Below are 20142 nucleotides of genomic sequence, written 5' to 3'. Positions count from 1 at the left end.
TCTTGCTTTGGACTAAACTATGCATGGATGGGCTTAATTGCTACCATAATTAAATACATACAGGTCCTTCTAAAGTAGTTCAAGCCTTTTAATTGTTTTAATATTGATGATTTTGGCATACAGCTCATGAAAACCCAAAATTCCTATAACCCAGTCATCTAGCCATCATAATTGGGCCCTTGTCAAATCCTAACGCTTGCCCGTTTTTCCTGCTTCTAGCTCATCAAATTCAGCAACAAAATGATCACTTGCTGCTTCCAGATTCCATTGTAATGATATAATTGATGTTGCTCTCTTTTGCATGTCAGAAAATAGGATATTGTTGAAAACTTATTTTTTGTAATTCAATGAAAAAATTTAAACTCATTTTTGTAGCAATTTCAGTGATTACAGCTCATGAAAATAAAAAATCCACTATATAAAAATATATAATCTTAGAATATTTATTTAACAGGTTGAGCAAATTACTATCCATACAGTATAATTACTATGTATCTCTTAGTCTAGTTCAGTACATGCATGGGGAAGATTTGACAGTTGTCCAGTGTTTTTTAGTAAAAACATTGTTATAGATTTTTTTTAAAGAATGTAGTTTACATTTAGGCATACGCTCTTATCCAGAGCGACTTACATTATTATCTGAATACACATCTGAGCAGTTGAGGGTTTAGGGCCTTGCTCAAGGGCCCAACAGTGGCAACTTGGTGGTTGTGGGGTTTGAACCTGGAATCTCCCGAACTGTAGTCCAATGCCTTAACCACTGAGCTACCCCTGACCCCTTTATAGTTTATTATTTTATTACTTTCTTTTATTACTGAGTCAGTACAAAAGCATTTCTGATTTTCAAACATCAGTATTGCACCAAAAAAATTAAAGCTAAAGAAAAATATTTCTTTTGCACATTATATAGTTATAACAAAAAGTAAGCTGTTGGGTTTGCATGCAAATAAAAGCAGGTGCAACTACCAAACTCTGAAGAAACTCTGAGAAGAACTCTGGGTGGTTCTGCAGGATGCCCAGTAAAACTTAGTAGCCAACTTCCTTATAAAACTGCACAAATTCTACCTGAGGCTAATGGGTCCTTAAAGCAATTATTTGCATGTTCCTAAGTCCTTTGCACAGTATGACACACATTGTGTGAATGTGTGTGTCAGAGAGGAATTGTGAAAAAAGTTACTTAAAGAGTCTTCACACCTCTGAATCCTCCCTGCACGAGTGCAGACATGACCTCGGGTTCTGGCCAGCTCTCTTTTTTTGGCTTGTTTCTCTGTGCTTGCTGTTTCAGGTCCTCTAGTGACAGCAATTTCTCAGTGATATTACTCTTTGTGCAGAGCTTTTGTACCTACATAGCAACAGAGAAAGATGAACATAGCCTTCGATCAAACATTATGCATAAGCAAAAGCCTTCTTGTATAATAAGAATGGTCTTAAGTGTCAGAAATAAACTGTTATGCACCACTCATACCTGCTCTGTTATCATGTTGCTCACGCTTTGATTCCTTTCTAGGCTGTAGCCATAGTGTTTCATCAGATTCACAATGTTCCTTTTAAAATAATAATTAAAAAAAAAGTTTATTCATATATAAAAAATTTTTATTCTAACTGATTTATCCTAACTTACAAACAAGTATTATACAGTACTTGAATCTGTTTCACAGTGATGTGCTAGACACTTATTACATCTCCTTGGGGATAGGTTAGAGTTTAGTTACTGCTTTTTGTTACATTTTACGTTCTTGACAGAATTCACTGCGAGTCCTACACTTTACGTTCTGCAGCTTATTTGCAGTTCAGACCTTTGAACTTGAGCATTGACTTCTAGGACAAGGCGGTCCCGAAGAAGATTCTGTAGTTCAGGATCTTTCACCTCTAACATCTTCAAGGCCTCACAGGCAGCAATGCGGACATTGGGCTCCTTCTCATGTTGTAGCGCCCACAGTAAGAGCTGCTGGAGTGTGGGTGTCAGCCAACCAATTCTTCCCAAAGCTGTATAAAATAAGATTTATCCTGTGTTTGTTCCAGTAGCAATGCAACATAAAGAAAAGCCAAATGTCATTCATTTTTAGGTAGAGCTGTCAATTTCTGGTGAAGTAAGCATAGAAGTTGTTAGCTACACAACAGAGAAATTTAACTATAAGAAGCTAACAGTTTCTGAGCACATTTCACATGCTATAGGATTGAAGTGTATCCAAAATTTTGCCTTAAAGGGGTTGGGAAAACAAGCCTAAATAGGTCTATAAAGGCAAGGCAAAGCAACGTGCTTAGGGTTATATGGACATTAATAGATGGTGATGCACTACAAAAATGCATTTTATATACAAGCATTTCCTTCAGATTGTTATTTTAGTGGAAAGACTTATAATTCGAGATCAAATGGGTGTTTTTGTATATTCTGTATAATGAAATGCATTTGAGCACATATAGATAGAACCTATTTTACCATCAGCAACATTTTAAGATTGTGGTGAGCAAGGTTCCAAGCGGTAAGTTATTCGTAAATATCTTATAATTATATTATAATGCAGTATGTGTTACATGTAGCCTTTAGTATGATGTGAGGTGTGTGCTATCTGAATCAAGCTTACCACTTATTGCTGCCACCTTCACATCACATGATGGGTCATTCTGCATTAACTGAAACAGCTGATTCTGGAGCTGAGAAAAAAAAAAGGCAATATCATATATTTTTTTTTTACCTTGCCTAGAACATTCTCTGGATTTATCCAGCCTTCTTTGTATGTACCCCTCCCTCTCTAGGCATTATATTGCTCAGTAGCAAATTACAAGTTTTATGGCCTCACCGTCTCATGTTTGATTATGAGAGATGCAGCAGTTGAACAGGCCTGTTTGCGTACAACAACAAATTCATCATTGAGACAGCGCAAGAAAGCGGGCAGAAGCTTGGCTGTCATTATCTTCAGTTGACTAATAAGAACCAATGCATCCACCCTCCAATGTGTTGGACCCTCATGTAGTTTGACACTGCCAAGAGAATAAATAAACTTTTAAACCAATGTCAAACATGGTGGGGATGCAATAATCTGTGACCATGCATGTTTTTATGTGTCCCATGAGTTGGATACCTCAGCTCATTGTGTATGTCACTGCCTAAGCCCAGTTTGCCAAGAGCCTGTGCTGCTGCCTGACGAACCAAACCATTCCAGTCATTCCACATCAAGTACAGCAACTTGTTGGTCAAGTCCTACATGAGATCAACAGTCATGAATATTTTTTCACATCTTAGTGAAGCATTCATGATAAGCACATGGTGTTTGGTGTGAACAAGATAGCACCTTGTTGATCGGGCATTTAAGCTCTGAGATCGTTTTGCAGGCAAGAACTCGGTTTCTCCAGTCAGCACAGTTCAATTCCTCTCCCAGCAAAGACCGCACTAGAACCTGATAAGAAGCAGTTGTCATTCTGGTTAAACTTTCATGCAAAATTGGCATCTGAAAAAATGTGAAAAATTTGAAAACAAGTAACAGAACAAGATAGATCTGATAGATGTTCTGTTACTCATAACAGGTGAAAGGCCTACCACTGAGCCACCTAGTTACTACTGTGTATCAAATTAAATGTGGAAAAGTATTTCACATGATTTATCTTTTTGCATCCCAAAAACCTGCATCCTTTCCCATGGATGTGTAGGTATTTAGTCAATGTATATAAAACACACATACACACACATAATTACTCACAGTCTTGCTACTAATGCTGGCTAGTAAGGTGGCAGCCTGTTCTTGGTCAGATGGAGCATTGCTAAGAAAGAGTTGGGAGATCAGTCTTTCTATTACTATTTGACTGGCCTCTCCTTCTATCCCTAAACACTGAGCTGCCACCCAGCCATCTATTCCTGTTCTTGAAGAATCTGTGAAACGAGTAAAAATATACCCCATTAAGAAAAGCAAGCATGAAGTCATAATGTTTTGTTAAATTTGTTTTTAAATCACTTAATTCTCAAATGCTTAATTGCATTCACAGTACTTTTTAGTGTCTTTATTCGTATATAGTTTACAGAAAACATTTTTCATGATATATGATATGCATATCGCTATACATGTTTGTTACCAAACTGAAAGCAAGGCTGTGAGAATAATTTGTTACTGTTATTTATTTCAAATACATTTGAAATAAGGTATTTAAATAATCTGTAAGATTACCATTTTTTAATGCTTTTCGCAGTATATCCTGAGCATGGGCGTTGGGTATTCCAATAGCATACTGGCATACTGCAGCAGCAATCTGAACTCTCTTCACTGGGTCATTAAGAGCAGACAGAAGCAGGGGTTGCAGTTCTGGAGGTATCGCCCCTACCTTACAGCTTTGACCATACTGAGCTAACAGGAGAAGATAATCTGATGCTATGTGATTTGGTGATGTGATTTGGAAGTTTTAGTCATTTCTAAGTTATATTTGTAATGTAAACACATTGATTATAAAAGCAATCTAGGTTTACAAGTACAGTAATTTAATATACATTATGTGATTCAGAGTTAAACAGTGGTGGTCACAGTTATTACCTAGACCTGTTTGATCTGAATCTGGACCAACTTCTGGTCTATTAACTGCTCCTGATGCACAAGTAGCAATAGCTGCCACTCGCACTTGGCAATGCAGGTCAGTGAGATCCTTCTTTAAACCCTCAATAGTCACACTCTGCCATCTTGTTTCTGAAAAAAAAAGAAAAAAAAATCACTACAAAAGCCTTACCAGCAGAAGACACTGAATACTGAACAATCAATTATTTATCTTATCACCACCAACCTCTATGTGAACCATACTGAAACTTTAGCAAGGACAGATTTATTTGTTCAGCACTATAATGCAAGTAAGTACAGGAACTCACTGATCTTCCAGGCATTTCTCCATCCCTCTACTGCATAGCGGAGGGAAGACAGCTCTGGTATGCGACTGTATTGAATTGCCCGTTTGGGTAGTTTCATGTCTTTTCTGTTGTAATCAGAAGGTTTGAGCCCCAGCTCTGTAGCACAGTCAGCCTTGGTGGGTAAGCCTACCCATCGTCCTACTCCCTTCTCCATTCTGCCCGTTTCTGCTAAAGGAAAAAAAGCAGGTAAGCAAAGGAATACTAAAATATGCTAAACACGCAATAATATGTTACGCTATGCATGTTTTTCATCCAAATGTTCACAAAAATGTACAAATGCCCAAACAAAAACACTAACCTTTAGTCATACTTAGCAAGTCAGCTTTTTGGAACCTTGTCCACAGTTCTGGGTCACATGGAAACATTATCTGGAGGTTCTTTTGGTACTCATTGTTGTTGTCCATGATGATGTGGTCTTTATTCTTTTTGCCTGGTTGATGCACTTGTTTGGCTATTCCTAAAGATCAATTAAACTCTCAGTCTTTCTATATGACTTGCACCCTTACTTTGCACAATTCAATGTTTATGGACTATAATGGTTTTTCTCTATTATCCTGCAAACCATCAAAACAGCACAATGAAGCACTATAGTCACTGCAGCATCACTAACAGAATCTAAAAGGATTTATGGACCTATATTTTACAGATTTGTACATTTATCAAGCACTCAAGTCTATTTAATACCTGTGTTGAGTTCCAGTTCAAAATTATTCACAGTGTGATAAACATATTTTTCAGCATGTGAGTTCAGCTTGTCCTGCAAGCAAGGCAGCTTAGGGGTCTCCGTATGATTTATGGCCACATCATTTGCCGTCTTATTGATCCTACATTGTTTATCTGTGTACAGTGGTGAGACACTGTAACCTTGCATCCTGTGAGAAGAGTTTAATGATTTTATTTCACATAGAAGCCAATATATGGCCAAAGGTATGTGGAAATGTGAGCATTGACCATCCCATTTTAAAACCTTTTGCATTAATAGGGTGTTGTTACCCATTTAAAGGGTAAATTATGTCTTTATGGAGATCACTGAGGGGCATTGGTATACTGGAACAGGTTTGTGCCACTTAGTTCTAGTGAATAGAAAACTTCATAACACATCAATCACATCAATGAAGTACATTTATCTGGTAGAAAATGTTTCCAACTTTGTGGCAACAGCTTGGGAAACAAAATCAGGTGTCCACTTACATTTAGCCATATAATGTACATCCTTTATGTTAGTTCATAAAGACTTCTAGCCTTAACATCCAATAATGGCAATTTGTTTTTTATTCAACTATTAGCTTCTGGTAAATGACAATAAACTATAAATGCTTAAAATGTATGCCGAGTAATTAATGATATGCTGTTAGAGGAAAAAAAAATCCATTTCAGTAAACACACCAATCCATTAAGGATTATTTTCCTATAACTGCATGCTGTGTTTCTTTTCTTACATAAAACAGTTGACTGTGACGTGTATTTACTTGCCTGTAATAAACTGGTAGTGGTGTCTCAGGTTTACTGTTCTGCAGTGCTCTGGGTTCTGCCCTGGTTTTGGGAACGCTGTCAGTTACACACTCGGTTATGACATACTCATCAGTGGCACTGGCTGACTCATACTGATCTTTTAGCAGTGACTGCAGCCTTGGTTTAGACTGAGTTGTATTCTTGGTTAGCTTCTTCAGCACAAACTTATCTCCATTGTTTGTACTGCTCTGCTCTTCTTCCTCTAATATGTTGGGGAACTGGCTCTGAATTTTATGGTGCACATTTAAGGCTCCACTCAATCCTATCCTTTTAACTATGTTTAAAGTTCCACCATCGTGGTAGGGCATAATAGAAGACTTATTAGTGGTCAGTGTATGATGGAGTGCAGACTGAACTGGGGGCAAGGCTCGTAAAAACGGAGTCACAAAGCCTCGAGTTTGAGCTTGGTGCATTGATGCTTTTGTTCTTCCTTGTTTTCTGCTCTTAGATCTGTTGCTTGGTGCCAATAGCCCGGAAGCACAGAAAAGCCAGCTGAAGTCAGCATTGTTGTATGGGATGTTGTCTGGTCCCATCTCCCACATGACATCTTGAGAGAAAGTTAAACCCTCAGAAGCATTAGTAAGGAGCCTTCTGTAAAGTTGCTCCCTTTTGCGAGAGAGACAGCGGTCCATGCTTTTAAAATCCTCCTGTAAATCCATGGGAAGTTGAAGGCTAGATACCAAGCACAAATCAAGAGTCACTGATGTGACGATATGTACTACAGTTAATGCATAAGCTACATTAACAATGCTTTGATATGCTTAGATACAGTACAGTATATACAGTATTCGCTTTATTACCATTACTGTATGTTATTCATCATTCAAGCCCCTAATTTTGTTTTACTGTTTGTATAGTTTTGCATAGTGGATGCTGTTATAACTCCAGAAGGAGAACAAACTCAACATTGAAGTATATGTATTTGGATATAATGTCATTGCACGTGGGACAGCGCAGTGGCTTAGTGGTTAGCTCTATCGCCTTGCACCTCCAGGGTCCAGGCTTGATTGCCACCTCGGGTCAGTGTGTATAAAGTGGTCTACCCTTGCTTGGTGGGTTTTCTCCCACAGTCCAAGACATTAAAGACATGCAGATTAGGCTAATTTGTGTTCCCAAATTTCCCAAAGTGTGCGAATGAGTGTGTGTGTGTGCCTTGTGGTGGATCGGCACCCCATCTGGAGTGTACACCGCCTTGTGCCCTAAGTCCCCTGAGATAGACTTCAGGCCCCTGTGACCCTGTGTACAGGATAAAGCAGTACAGATGATGAGTTAGAGTGAGTGAGGCATTGCAGGTTTGGCCAAACACTTTCATTGAACACTTTTATTGAAATATAGTGTGTTAATTTTTTTTTTTTAAGAATGCACTGTATGATATTTCAACAAATTGATAAAGAGCATATACTGAGATCAAGAAAAGAACATTGAATTGCATTTATAGTTTCCTTGTTTTAATTCCGTTTTATTATGTAAATGTCGAGCAATTAATATTTGAGTATTATCATAATACCTATATTTGAGGGAATAATATATTAGGTTCACACTTGCTAAATATATAACACCATCATAGCATTATTTAATGAGTGCTTTACTTATACACAAAGTAATGAGTCGTTTAAGTTTCATTCAGAATGTCATAAGCTACAAGACAATGCCGAATAAATTACAATATTAAAATAATTACTCACTTAGACAGTTATCTTTATGACTATGTAGAATATAATGAAATGTTCTTCGCTGTTAATGTCGTTTAATGCTAATGCAGGCTCATTCAGTGATTTATGCTAGTCCACGACAGAAGTTACCATGGCGACAACTCGCACGCGACAGAGTTCCACGCCTAAAAAAACAACAACGAGTATTTGCGATTATAAACTGCGCAAGTTTTCTTTTGCGTTTGAAAATGCCCCCATTTTTAACTTTTGTGTTTTTTACTCTCGCCGAAAAATAAATAAAAACCAGAAGGCTACAAACGCCATTAGACGCAGTTTGAAGTTTGGGTGGTGAACGAGTCTCATAACAGCGCGCGAGCTCACAGGCTGTTTAAACCGTCTAGTGACAACTGCATCTATCCTGTGAGGTTCCTCTTTATATCCGCAGTGTTCCTCAATGTAATCATATCGAAATGTGTAAATGAAACGTGTCAGTTTCGTTACACAGGAGCCATCTCTAACAGAAGGCAACTTTTGTGGACAAAGCTGATAATATTTTCTCGAACAATAGGTGAAAAATACTGTAAGAAATATATATATATATATATATATATATATATATATATATATATATATATATATATTTTTTTTTGTAAAGCAAGCAGTAGTTGCTTTGTAAACATTTCTACCATGCATTCTTGAACAAATCCATAACCAAATGGTTCTCCTTAAATATTACAGTGGTGGTCAAAAGTGTTTGTGCCAAAGACAATGTGCCATATGGCCTGTGCACAAAACATAGGATTTCACCAATTAGTTAAAGCCTATCTGGCCGAATTAACCAAAAAAAAAAAAAACGGTCTATGTGACAAGGGTATTCAGCTTCTGGATCTATGGTCTGGGCTATCTCCAGACCTAAACCCAATAGAAACGGATAGACCTTCATGACCCTAATGTACATGACCTTCAGGAAGCAATTATAAAGGCATGGATTTAACACCTTAATGCTAGCGCTGTACTAATAAAATTAAATTGAATTGAAAAAGCGACACCAAAGTGTTGCAGATGTTTTGACAGGTCCAGAAGGATTTTAGTCCTCAAAACCTAGATTGTTGTATAGAAATTTCATTGCATTAAGTTATACGTTTATACAATTATACAATTATACAACAAATTATACTTAAAATAATAACTTAACCTAAATAAATAACATTAGAATAAGACTGTAGACTTTATGAGCATATGCAGTTAAAAGACTTTGAGCAGACAAAAATTAGGCCTGTGCATCCCCTGCATTGCCAAAAAAAAAAGGTCTCCATCGATCAAATTATTGGGCTGCCTCAAGCAAGAGAAAACAACTAAAAAGATTAAACCGCCCCCCTTCTATACTATATTCATTATAAATCATTAAATAATATTGTATGTTCTTAATAATTTCCTTACAGTGTGTACACAGTAATAATTACAGTCATGAGATCACTGTATGTCAGTTGTCAAGGTTTCACTCACATATTGTTGTTTCTTTCAAGCCATTGAATGTCATTGTAATTTAATTTCATTCTTGGTTTTATCCCAGTATGATATTACATTTTCTGTTTTATTAGTAACAAGAAATAATTCATTAGCCAGTCTTGCTAGCCCAAAATCCAGCCACATGTTTTGGAAAATTTATACTTAAAAAAAGAAAAAAAGGATGTTGTAAAATGGATGTTTTTTCTCAATGGATTAAGAAGACATACATGCTGCTTTATCGTTGATATTGATTATATACTATGTTTTATAATCATGTATACACACATTGTTACATGCTAGGCTTTTGTTAATTAGTGGCAAAAAATATACGCATTCTCAGGTCCTGCTTTCACATTAACTTTCAACCAGTATGTTTTTTTTCCAGTTTGTGTGCACAAAATCATTAATAGACAGGCATGCCAAAAGACTAAATGTGATTTTTGAAGTCCTGAATACAGAACATGGGGCAAGCAAATAGTCTCTGATTTAATTTTCTCTCTCTTTTTTTAACATAACTTTTTTTTTTAAACTTCGTTTGTTACTTGTACTTACTCACCTTGCTAAGCAGGGAAAAGTCTTTTTTTCCTTAAATGTTATAATTTATTTCCATAATTTTTACAAATTCTGTAAAGCTGCTTTACCCAAAATAACCATTGTTAAAATTGCTATACAAATAAAATTGAATTGAATTGAATGGAATGGAATTTAATTACTCAGAGCATCATCTTTATTGATTGGAATGTACAGAAAGTATTTAAAAAAACTTACAATGCATTTTTTAAAAATATTGCTTTAAACGTTTATCCAAAATGACTGTCTATCAGTTGTCAGTGATAATTTCATTATCATACCATATGAAAGCATAATTTCTTTTTCATTTTGCATATTGCACATTTTACATTAATATTAAAATTCAATGTGTAATTAAGCAAAACAAAAGTTCTCAGCATATTAAATTTTTGAAACTTGGACAAACATTTTAATAAAATATAAATCAAAATAATGTATGTAAAGCCCTGCATTTTTGCCTAACTGGTGTATTACTAACAGAATTCTTCATTATTTTTTGATTGGTCATTAAATATTTTCTTTATTCACTAGTTAATTACTTATTTTTTTCTGCACAGCAAACCCAAAAAGTTTGAGTGTTGAAGTTAAATACTGTGGGATCTTTAACCTGAAAGGAAAATGTGTATGAAAACGTTAGGTGTCTCTGGTAAATATATAAAATTTCCTTTAAATATTCAGTCATTCTTTCAATATACATTCCATCATGTCATCTTTTATGATTTTATAGAGTTGAATTTTATAATTTTCCACAGTGGATGATGTCCTAGTAATGGGTATGAAGTTATTTTCCAAGCAATTCCATCATCTTTTACATAATGTATGATGCAAATTTTTATTTATCTGCCCCACACATATATTTAAAAGATTTACTAAAGACTTTTAGTTTGTTTATTATTCACATTAAGGACTTGGGGTGTAATCACATTCAGTAAGAAGGCCATCATTACATATTTCCCTCCGAGTTCCACTAAGTCTGAAAAATCATTAAGAACTCTTTTAGGTCACCATATTGGATCGGTAAAGGCAGGATGCATATAATTAAAGAGCAGTCTCCAAACAGAGAGAGTTTCTTCGAACATAGTATCTTCTCACTTCTGAAGGATCTTCGCATCCCTCTGTCCTGTGTACAATAAGGACAGGGAAGAAGCGGGCATCCTGGTAGTTGGGTGGGCTGTTATTGAGTGCTAGTTGGCTGGAGTATGACCTGCAACACTGTTCTTCGAGGCAGCAGCGTTCAGTCAGTGTGCTGCTACGACTCCTCCATAGCCCCACCGTGTGCCTAGATCCATACATTCGGCACAGTGAAAAGCGGGAGGTGTCTTGAGACACGCATGAATGGAAAGTGTGCCGAGAGAAGATGGAGGAGCAGCTTGAACTGGTTCTAGCCCAATGCGTTCCTTCAGGCTGGCAGCAACGATCACAGTCTTGCACCATGGTGCCATAGCTCTGGGTTAAGGAGTCATCTAACAGAAATCCGTCCGATACTCTAGTGTCACCTTGTCCTGGCCTAGAGTTCCCCAGGTTCAACAACATGGCTTCAGAGTAACTAGGGATAAGCTGGCGGTTTGAGCGAATATGCCATTCCAGCTCTGTGCTGTCTACAGTTTCCCCTCTTGGGATAGTACAATGACTATTCCTTGTAGACGGGAGCTCATCTGTAGAAGGGCTACTGTTGTTGTACTCTAGCCCGAACAGCTTTTCTACCTGGTAGTGTACATAGGCTGTCCGATACTCTATCCAAACCCGCAAGGGCCAGGATAGCATGAGTATGGCAGCCAACCAAAAGGCAACCTGAGAAGAGTACCAGGGTAACTGGTCAGGATCCACATAGGCTATAAGGTGTTCTCTGAAATCAACATTTTTGAGCTGCATGCCTTCCCGTGCCTCCATGTAGTCATCCAAGCCCTCAATCTCTGAGAAGAATCTAGACCGTTGGTTGAGATAAGCATTTTCGGGACCTGGTCCTGCAAAACTGAAGCACTTTGTGAATCGTAACCTTGTAGCTGGATGACTCTCCAGGCCACGTAAGTCCCGTGAAATGTCCTTTACTCCACAATTACTGTAGTCAAACTCACTTTCTACCACTTGTGTGTTGACCCGCTCATGGTAGACCTGCGTGGTGGTGTAGGCATCTCCATTCCGATAGCGTGTAACTTGCCGGGTCCTCCGTACAAAATGGTAGCCAATAGCCTTCCACCACACACATGGCTGAGCCTGACGCATGCGTAACACCCTTTCATAGACACTGTCAACATTGGCCTTGTACTGGAGCTCACTGCGGGCACGGCAGTGCCAGCACTCCATTAGGTAGACTGCATAGAGCATTAACAGAAAGGCAATTGGGATGTAGAAGTATCCGTCAGAGCAGGGGCTTTCATGATATATCATGGAGCGCCCTCCTGCACCTCGCACCGAGTTTACTGAGGCAGTCAGGGATGAAGTACTGGATGAGTAAAAGTTTAGCTTGGTGACACGAGTGAACTGGCACCAGGCAACAGTTCCAAGGCAGCTGTACATGAGCAAGGAGAGGAGGAGACAGCGCCAGTGTGTATCACGTCGCATAGATGCGCTCAGGGACTGTTTTACTGGCCTTTGCTGCAGAAACAAGAAGACAAGAAAGAGAGAAAATGAAGTCGATGCTTTAAAGAACATAAATCAGGCTCAAGTGTTGTGAACTAAAAAAAGCTGCAAGACAAGGATGGATTTGATCTTTTAGAAATCTCACAAGGGAGAACTAGATTATTACAGACTGTCTAGGGATTTGACTGAAAAGCATGAACAAACCAGGCTCTGTTTGCCATGAGGATTGTTTGTCCCTTATTGCTAGGCTAATAAAGTTATATTGTGCTGGCTATAAAATTAGATAATGTGGTGCATGCAGCTTTAATACTGACAAAAATAAATTGCATTTATCTTTTAATATGTTTTTAATTTAGCCTTTTCAGTAGCCCTATACAGTATCAATCTTTAGAATCCATGTTATTGGACTATAGGAAGAGACTAACAATGCATGTTAAATTCTTTTGGATATTTGTGCCAAACACACACAGTTATGAATGTCTTCACATGTACTGTAAAAACATGACCACTTACATTTTTAAGTAAAACAATGTGTTGATGATCAGGACTAACTATATAAAAATGTGAAAAGTCTCTGGTCAACAAAGAACAAATGTATATGCAGTATATTTTTTATTAAATAAGAGGACTAAATTCTAGCAACTAAGAGCTTCAGCCAGCTTCTAATATTTTTTTCCGCTGCAATGATGTGTGCATTTATTTATTTATTTATTTGTTTTTAATCACATGATGGTAATGCATAAATTAATAGTTTACTTTGTTGGATTACGTTTTTAATGTAATGAGTAATCTAACTCGTTAGGTCTGCCATTAAAGTAATCAGTTATTAGTTACTTGTTCAAAAATGTAATTTAGACAATTTATGTAATCTGTGAGACAGTCATTTCCAATCCGTTAGTGTATGTTTGAAAGTCGTCCTACAATCCTGCCCTTTGAAAACCCGCCCCATTCTGTTATTCCTGCTGTTATACCCCTATCTCACCTATGCACCTATATAAGAACCGACGCGCGGAAATATGGAAACCTGATCACAGCGAAAAATACTTGCTGTAAATCATGATGAGTATTTCATTTTCTGCAATGGAAAAGTACTCAAACTAATTACTTTTATCAGAAACTAACACTGTAATGCAACTGATTACTTTTTAAAGACAATAATTTTGTAACGTAATTGTTTACTTTAAAAAGTAACGTCCCCCAACACTGATAGTTTATATTACTCAAACTAGTATCAACTAGTTTGACTAGTGTTATCTAATTTTCACAACTGTAAGGCTGGTCACTTGAAATTAAAACGGTTGATCTAAAACAAAGATTACGTTGAATAATTTTAAGGTTAGCTTTAAAAGTAACTTTAAAAGTACAGTAATATTGATGTGAAAACATTGATTCAAATATATGTGTGGATGAGCAAAACATTTACTAATAAAATGCTCGAATAGACTCAATAAATTAATGCAGTATAATAATGCTTTTAAATTTAAATCTATGCTGTAATGATATGTCACTAGAGATTACTTAACACTGGAAACGGGTCTTCTTTAATAAACATAATGAAAAAGAACGTATTCAAATATAATGGGTTTTACTGCAAAACATTATAAACGGCATTTCAGATTTTTTACTTAATCTGGCACACAATATGTTTATAATTAAAACCTAAAAATTACTATATATCCTTTTTTGCAAAGCTTTGAACAATGAAAATGCAATGCAGCCTAAGAAAGATGTTCTCTTCTTTCTAAAAATTTGATCAGTAATAAAACTACCAGCTATGCTCAAAATGCAGCAGAGGATTAACAAACATGTTCAATTAACCTTTTAAGTTAAGTTAGAATTTTTAAGTTAAGAGTTAGTATCTTTCGCAAAAACATGCCAGAATGCATTTATCTAATTTTGCAGTGAAAATAAATAAATAAATAAATAAATAAAGGATATTACTGCTACCAAGATAGTTTTATATTTGACATAATATGAAAAATCAGTTTTGACCACATGAAGAAAAGATTATTATTAGTAATTGACGGGTGTCAGAGTTAGCAGTGGAGCAATGATGTATAATCATTGAAATTAGACAGATGATTAATAATGACATTTCAAGAGCTCAAAAATGTCTAAGGAATGAGATAGGGATCCATCAGTAAAAAGGATCCTATATTAAACAGAAAGTCACATGTATAAAATATTACACACTCTTGGAAAATACCCCCCTTCCCTTACCCAGAGCTAATAAGATATAAAGTAATTATAAACATACAACATACAATTTTGACAAAGAGTTTCATGTAAGATGTATGCCTACAGTACATCCACTACATAAAAGGTACAGTAAACTATAGATGTGTCTTCTTTATGCATTTCAAAACACAACTCAGGAAGGCATCATTAATAAAATAGGCTAGGTTAATGTTACAGTAAGGAGTTCAGTCAAATGCTCCAATTATTCATCAAATCTAAAACAAAACTGGACTATGTTCAATAATTTCTACCTAACAATATAATTTTGATAGATCTCAAGCCAAAAACATTTAAACAAATCACAAGTTATATACAATATGTATAAAGGATCACTTAAAGGATTATTAGGAACACCTGTTAAATTTCTCATTAATGCAATTATCTAATCAACCAATCACATGGCAGTTGCTTCAATGCATTTAAGGGTGTGGTCCTGGTCAAGACAATCTCCTGAACTCCAAACTGAATGTCAGAATAGGAAAGAAAGGTGATTTAAGCAATTTTGAGCGTGGCATGGTTGTTGGTGCCAGACGGGCCGGTCTGAGTATTTCACAATCTGCTCAGTTACTGGGATTTTCACGCACAACCATTACAGGGGTTTACAAAGAATCGTGTGAAAAGGGAAAAACATCCAGTATGCGGCAGTCCTGTGGGCGAAAATGCCTTGTTGTTGCTAGAAGTCAGGGGGAAATGGGCCGACTGATTCAAGCTGATAGAAGAGCAACTTCAACTGAAATAACCACTTATTACAACCGAGATATGCAGCAAAGCATTTGTGGAGCCACAACACGCACAACCTTGAGGCGGATGGGCTACAACACTCATTTCTACTACAAATAGGAAAAAGAGGCTACAATTTGCACGAGCTCACCAAAATTGGACAGTTGAAGACTGAAAAATGTTGCCTGGTCTGATGAGTCTTGATTTCTGTTGAGACATTTAAATGGTAGAGTCAGAATTTGGCGTAAAGAGAATGAGAACATGGATCCATCATGCCTTGTTACCACTGTGCAGGCTGGTGGTGGTGGTGGTGTAATGGTGTGGGGGATGTTTTCTTGGCACACTTTAGGCCCCTTAGTGCCAATTGGGCATCGTTTAAATGCCACGGGCTACCTGAGCATTGTTTCTGACCATGTCCATCTCTTTATGACCACCATGTACCCATCCTCTGATGGCTACTTCCAGCAGGATAGTGCAGCATATAGAGCATCTTTGGGATGTGGTGGAACGGGAGCTTTGTGCCCTGGATGTGCATCCCACAAATCTCCATCAATTGCAAGATGCTATCCTATCAATATGGGCCAACATTTCTAAAGAATGCGTTCAGCACCTTGTTGAATCAATGCCATGTAGAATTAAGGCAGTTCTGAAGGCGAAAGGGGGTCAAACACCGTATTAGTATGGTGTTCCTAATAATCCTTTTGGAGTGTATATGTATGTATGTATGTATGTATGTATGTAAAATGCATACAGTATTTCAAGCATTCTCATTAACATTTAAAGCGATAAATACTTTAAGTTTATCAGACCAGAATGCAGGTTCACACCCATCTAGTGCATGTAATGTAAAAAGGGCAGACAGAGACTGTACACAATGTGGCCCTCCACTGTATATTTTGTGTTAAAGTAATTTTGGTGTGTACATCTCCAGCATGTGTAGTACTGTGATATCATGTGCCCTTTTCTATACCAAAACATTGCAAACCATTTCAACTATGTTTATTATGTATTCATATTCTTGATGATTTTAAAGGTCATAAGCTGTGTAATGGAGTAAAGGGAAGATATGAAATGTGATATGCATTAAAGAGCCAGCCGTAGTGCAGAGAATATACTGTAGGGATGTTTAAAGAGAACAGATTTACATTTTTAATGTCTTGGGTCTATCTTTTTTTTTTTTTTTTTACTATTACGACAAAATACCCATTGGTATTCCAAAACATTTTTATTTTTCATGCTTTTATATTCTATGAGCATGGGATTTGACTTGAAGGTGTTCTTAGACCCTGACATATTGTACTGAACAAGGATATTTTTTAAATAAAAAATACACAACACTTCCTCTAGTAGCTCTGGATATAGGCATCTGCTAAATGCACTGAGTGTAAATGTGACTGTACTAACCAGACCTGTGCACAAGCCCTGGTTTTAAATGTAGGTGTTCAGAGTGAACCCTATCTTAAGTCATGCTGAATTGTCAGTGTACATATAAATAATAAATATTTATGAACCTTTTGGCCTTTTTTTTTGCCTTATTGAAAAATGTTAAGAGCTTATTTAAGGGGTACAGTTTGATCTTATGTGACACAGCATACAGCAAAGGATTAAAATAGGTATCAGCATCAATGACAATCAATAATTCTGGCATTTATTATCACAGAGAGGAGAGCAACTTGAGAGCCTTTAGTACAAGTTATGGTTAATAAACAGCATAAATTCAACATTTCCTATAGAAACAATACTACAACAACACAATGCAAACTTACATGAATTAAACTGCTAAAGAAGGCATGAGGCGTGCAGATTATCTCACCTCCTCTATCGTATATAGGCTGGCCGGTGTTTCCGCATCATCATTGGGCCTGTTCAGCACTGTGTCCTCTGCACTCCTATCAGCCTCCACTTCTGTTGACATCATCCTGACTGGACATTTCAGTCAGCTCAGTAACTGGACCTTAGAGACCCTGCTTTCCTAAGGGAAATGGGCTCTGTGTACACTGCTGAGCAGGACAGGGTGGGAATGGTGGGAAATCAGCCAAGGCGTGTGGATATCCCACTCTGGGAGATCCCATTCGGTAAGACAGGGAGGGGAGGAGAGAAAAAGGAGGAGGAGGATGGTGGTGCTTTTATTCCACACTCCAGCCTGCATTTAGAATTTCATTCACTTTCATTCACTTACACCAGATTAGTGTATCTGAATGGAAACTAGTGTACAAAAGCTAATGCAGATATACATACGTGTAAAGTCAAACTGATATAACTGCAACACTTTGTTGTTGTGTTATACTAAATTTAATTCTATTTATTTTTTATTTTTTCTGCAGGATGACTACAACAAATATTACCATTTAAGCTGACACAAAGGTTACGTCACACCCGTGCTAAATTCTCAGTTCTGATTGGTTAAGAGATCTTGTAAAAATTCAAATCACATACTTATATGTCTAATAGTTAATGCTTCTATGTTTATAACTTATGGCACTCATGGTTTCTCTGTAATATGACAAGTTACGTTTTGTCTTATTAACAGAAAGAGAGAGAGAAAGAGAGAGAGAGAGATGATGATATAACTGTTACAGCTGTAGCATCATACAAGATAATACTGTAAGCTCAAAATTCTCTTACAGATATTTCTTAAAGTATTAAAGGTAACATATAGTATTCATTTAATTCATTTTTAAACAATGTTTCATAAGTCTGCAGAATTCCCCAAAACATATCTATTAATTTTCCAGCTGAAATTCAACTCTGAACTGACAGGCTTGATTTTCCTTCCTGTCTCTCTCCTTTTCCAAACACACTGTTTCAGTGTCTGTCACTTAAAATGAACTGACCCCCCCAAACGCCCCTTTATGGATATGAATTTTTCTAGTCAATCAGAATGCAGAGATCTAAAAATGTCTATTTTTGGGAACTAAGCAGGTATTTTCCACTCACAGTCAGGTTTTTTCTCACACATCTCTGACAAACAAAAGGAGGAAATTAATGTAAGCGTGTTAATTCATGACATGACCTCGTCAATATTTTGTGATATACTGTAAAAGTAAACCAAAATTGAGAGCAGAAGAAGGCTAGTTAACTGCTAACCACTCACCTATCTCTTCTTAAGAGCTAAAGAAACTAAATGCTAACTGCTAATCCAGCTTTTCTTAAAAAAAGGCTGGAATTAATACATTAATACATTAATATTAATACAGTATGCACCAGTATTTACAGTACTGAAATAAAAAAAATGAACAATATTACCTAGTTGTCGTCTGTAAATGTATTTCTCCCAAAAGAAACTACAGTAATATACACATGGTATGTAATGTAAGTGTTCATATCGTTCACACCAGTTCTCAAACATATCTCGGAACAAAGGTTCGTACAAACTCCTGCAAAAGAAGAGAGGATTTGCTCGCGGTATGTTTACGCAATACACCACTAAAACGGTAACAGCAACTGTGTTTTTTTATGTCTTTTTTATTACATCTTTTTCTGAATTGTTCTGCCACTTCAAGTCAAGTCAAGTAAACTTTCTCCCCTTTCACGTCCTCTTCCATATGAGTAGAAATAATACTCAACTATGAATACTTTTTCCTGTGTTGAGAGACAGTTTCAAACAACAACTGCGCAACACAACTTCCATTTCGCTACTGGGACAACTGTATGACAAACGCAAATGCACGTTCGAGATGCGCAAATTTCAGTACTTGTATTTTATTACAGTATATTTTAGTGCATATTGTACTTAGCCATAAATTTTTTTTAGACCTATTTACTATATCTCTTAGGCAACAGAACATCTGGGCAGAATTGAGCATTGAGCCAGGAAAGGGTCTTGGTTTGAGGGGTGTTCAAGTCAAGGCAGGACTTGTTCAGAAATTTCTGGTGAATGAAGGTATACAGTAAAACCATTGATACTTTCATAAACTACAAGCACTGTACTGCAATGACATTCTTAGCCATAGCAAGGCATTTGATTGGCACAAACGCTTTTAAAGAAGGCCGTACATTGGTAAATGACAATCCCGGCAGAGGTGACTAAGAGTCCACTGCAATCATTTCCGTGCACATTCAGTGAGTGGAATACCTTAAATGTCAATAAAACACTTGTAGCTACATTGCAAAAAAAGACGCATCTGTCTGTGGGAACTGTACACACAATCATTCACGATCACTTTGCACAGTACAGGAACTCAGCTGGGGTTATTACTATGTTTGGGCTATTAAAGGGTTCCTGGGATGTGAAGCGATCATGGCTCTGGTATACTGAGAATACGTCCTACTGTATCTTAATACTGTATTTTGAAAGCACTAGAGAAAAACTGTGGGATAAGTGCATTAGTGTTGCAGGGGAATATATAGAGAAATAAAGGTAGTTTTTACACTAATAACTGTGTGTATCTGAATGTCTAAGAATTGCTAAAAATGAATTTTGCATAGTACGTCACCCATAAATGTAACCTTTAAATAGTATTAATTAAATAGTCA

The 20142-nt window shown here is 36.8% G+C and overlaps 2 protein-coding genes across 2 annotated transcripts; both read right to left on the bottom strand.

Moving 5' to 3' along the window:
* Positions 1 to 1177: 1177 nt before the first annotated feature.
* On the bottom strand, positions 1178 to 7056 carry heatr4 (HEAT repeat containing 4). The gene is made up of 14 exons (XM_053509819.1): positions 6359 to 7056; positions 5570 to 5757; positions 5184 to 5342; positions 4847 to 5053; positions 4521 to 4670; positions 4161 to 4337; positions 3699 to 3868; positions 3294 to 3398; positions 3084 to 3202; positions 2802 to 2982; positions 2586 to 2655; positions 1797 to 1986; positions 1466 to 1544; positions 1178 to 1342 (listed from the first exon to the last, which is right to left on the bottom strand). Exons 1-14 carry the CDS (start codon positions 7054 to 7056, stop codon positions 1178 to 1180), a joined length of 2658 nt encoding a protein of 885 aa, XP_053365794.1.
* Positions 7057 to 11166: 4110 nt separating this feature from the next.
* On the bottom strand, positions 11167 to 17584 carry si:dkey-13p1.4 (transmembrane protein 151B). The gene is made up of 2 exons (XM_053510305.1): positions 17480 to 17584; positions 11167 to 12723 (listed from the first exon to the last, which is right to left on the bottom strand). Exons 1-2 carry the CDS (start codon positions 17582 to 17584, stop codon positions 11167 to 11169), a joined length of 1662 nt encoding a protein of 553 aa, XP_053366280.1.
* Positions 17585 to 20142: the final 2558 nt, after the last annotated feature.

Source organism: Clarias gariepinus, chromosome 13 (assembly GCF_024256425.1).
Source record: "Clarias gariepinus isolate MV-2021 ecotype Netherlands chromosome 13, CGAR_prim_01v2, whole genome shotgun sequence".
Classification (NCBI taxonomy): domain Eukaryota; kingdom Metazoa; phylum Chordata; class Actinopteri; order Siluriformes; family Clariidae; genus Clarias; species Clarias gariepinus.
This window is presented reverse-complemented; position numbering and strand designations above follow the sequence as displayed.

Excerpts from the sequence above, each read along its gene's own strand:
- si:dkey-13p1.4 (XM_053510305.1), bottom strand. The coding sequence starts at position 17,584 with ATGATGTCAACAGAAGTGGAGGCTGATAGGAGTGCAGAGGACACAGTG. Across the intron at positions 12,724-17,479 it reads GCCTATATACGATAGAGGAG|CAAAGGCCAGTAAAACAGTC; the intron begins GTGAGATAATCT and ends TTGTTTCTGCAG.
- heatr4 (XM_053509819.1), bottom strand. The coding sequence starts at position 7,056 with ATGGATTTACAGGAGGATTTTAAAAGCATGGACCGCTGTCTCTCTCGC. Across the intron at positions 5,758-6,358 it reads CCACTACCAGTTTATTACAG|GATGCAAGGTTACAGTGTCT; the intron begins GCAAGTAAATAC and ends CTCTTCTCACAG. Across the intron at positions 2,656-2,801 it reads TCATAATCAAACATGAGACG|CTCCAGAATCAGCTGTTTCA; the intron begins GTGAGGCCATAA and ends TTTTTTTCTCAG.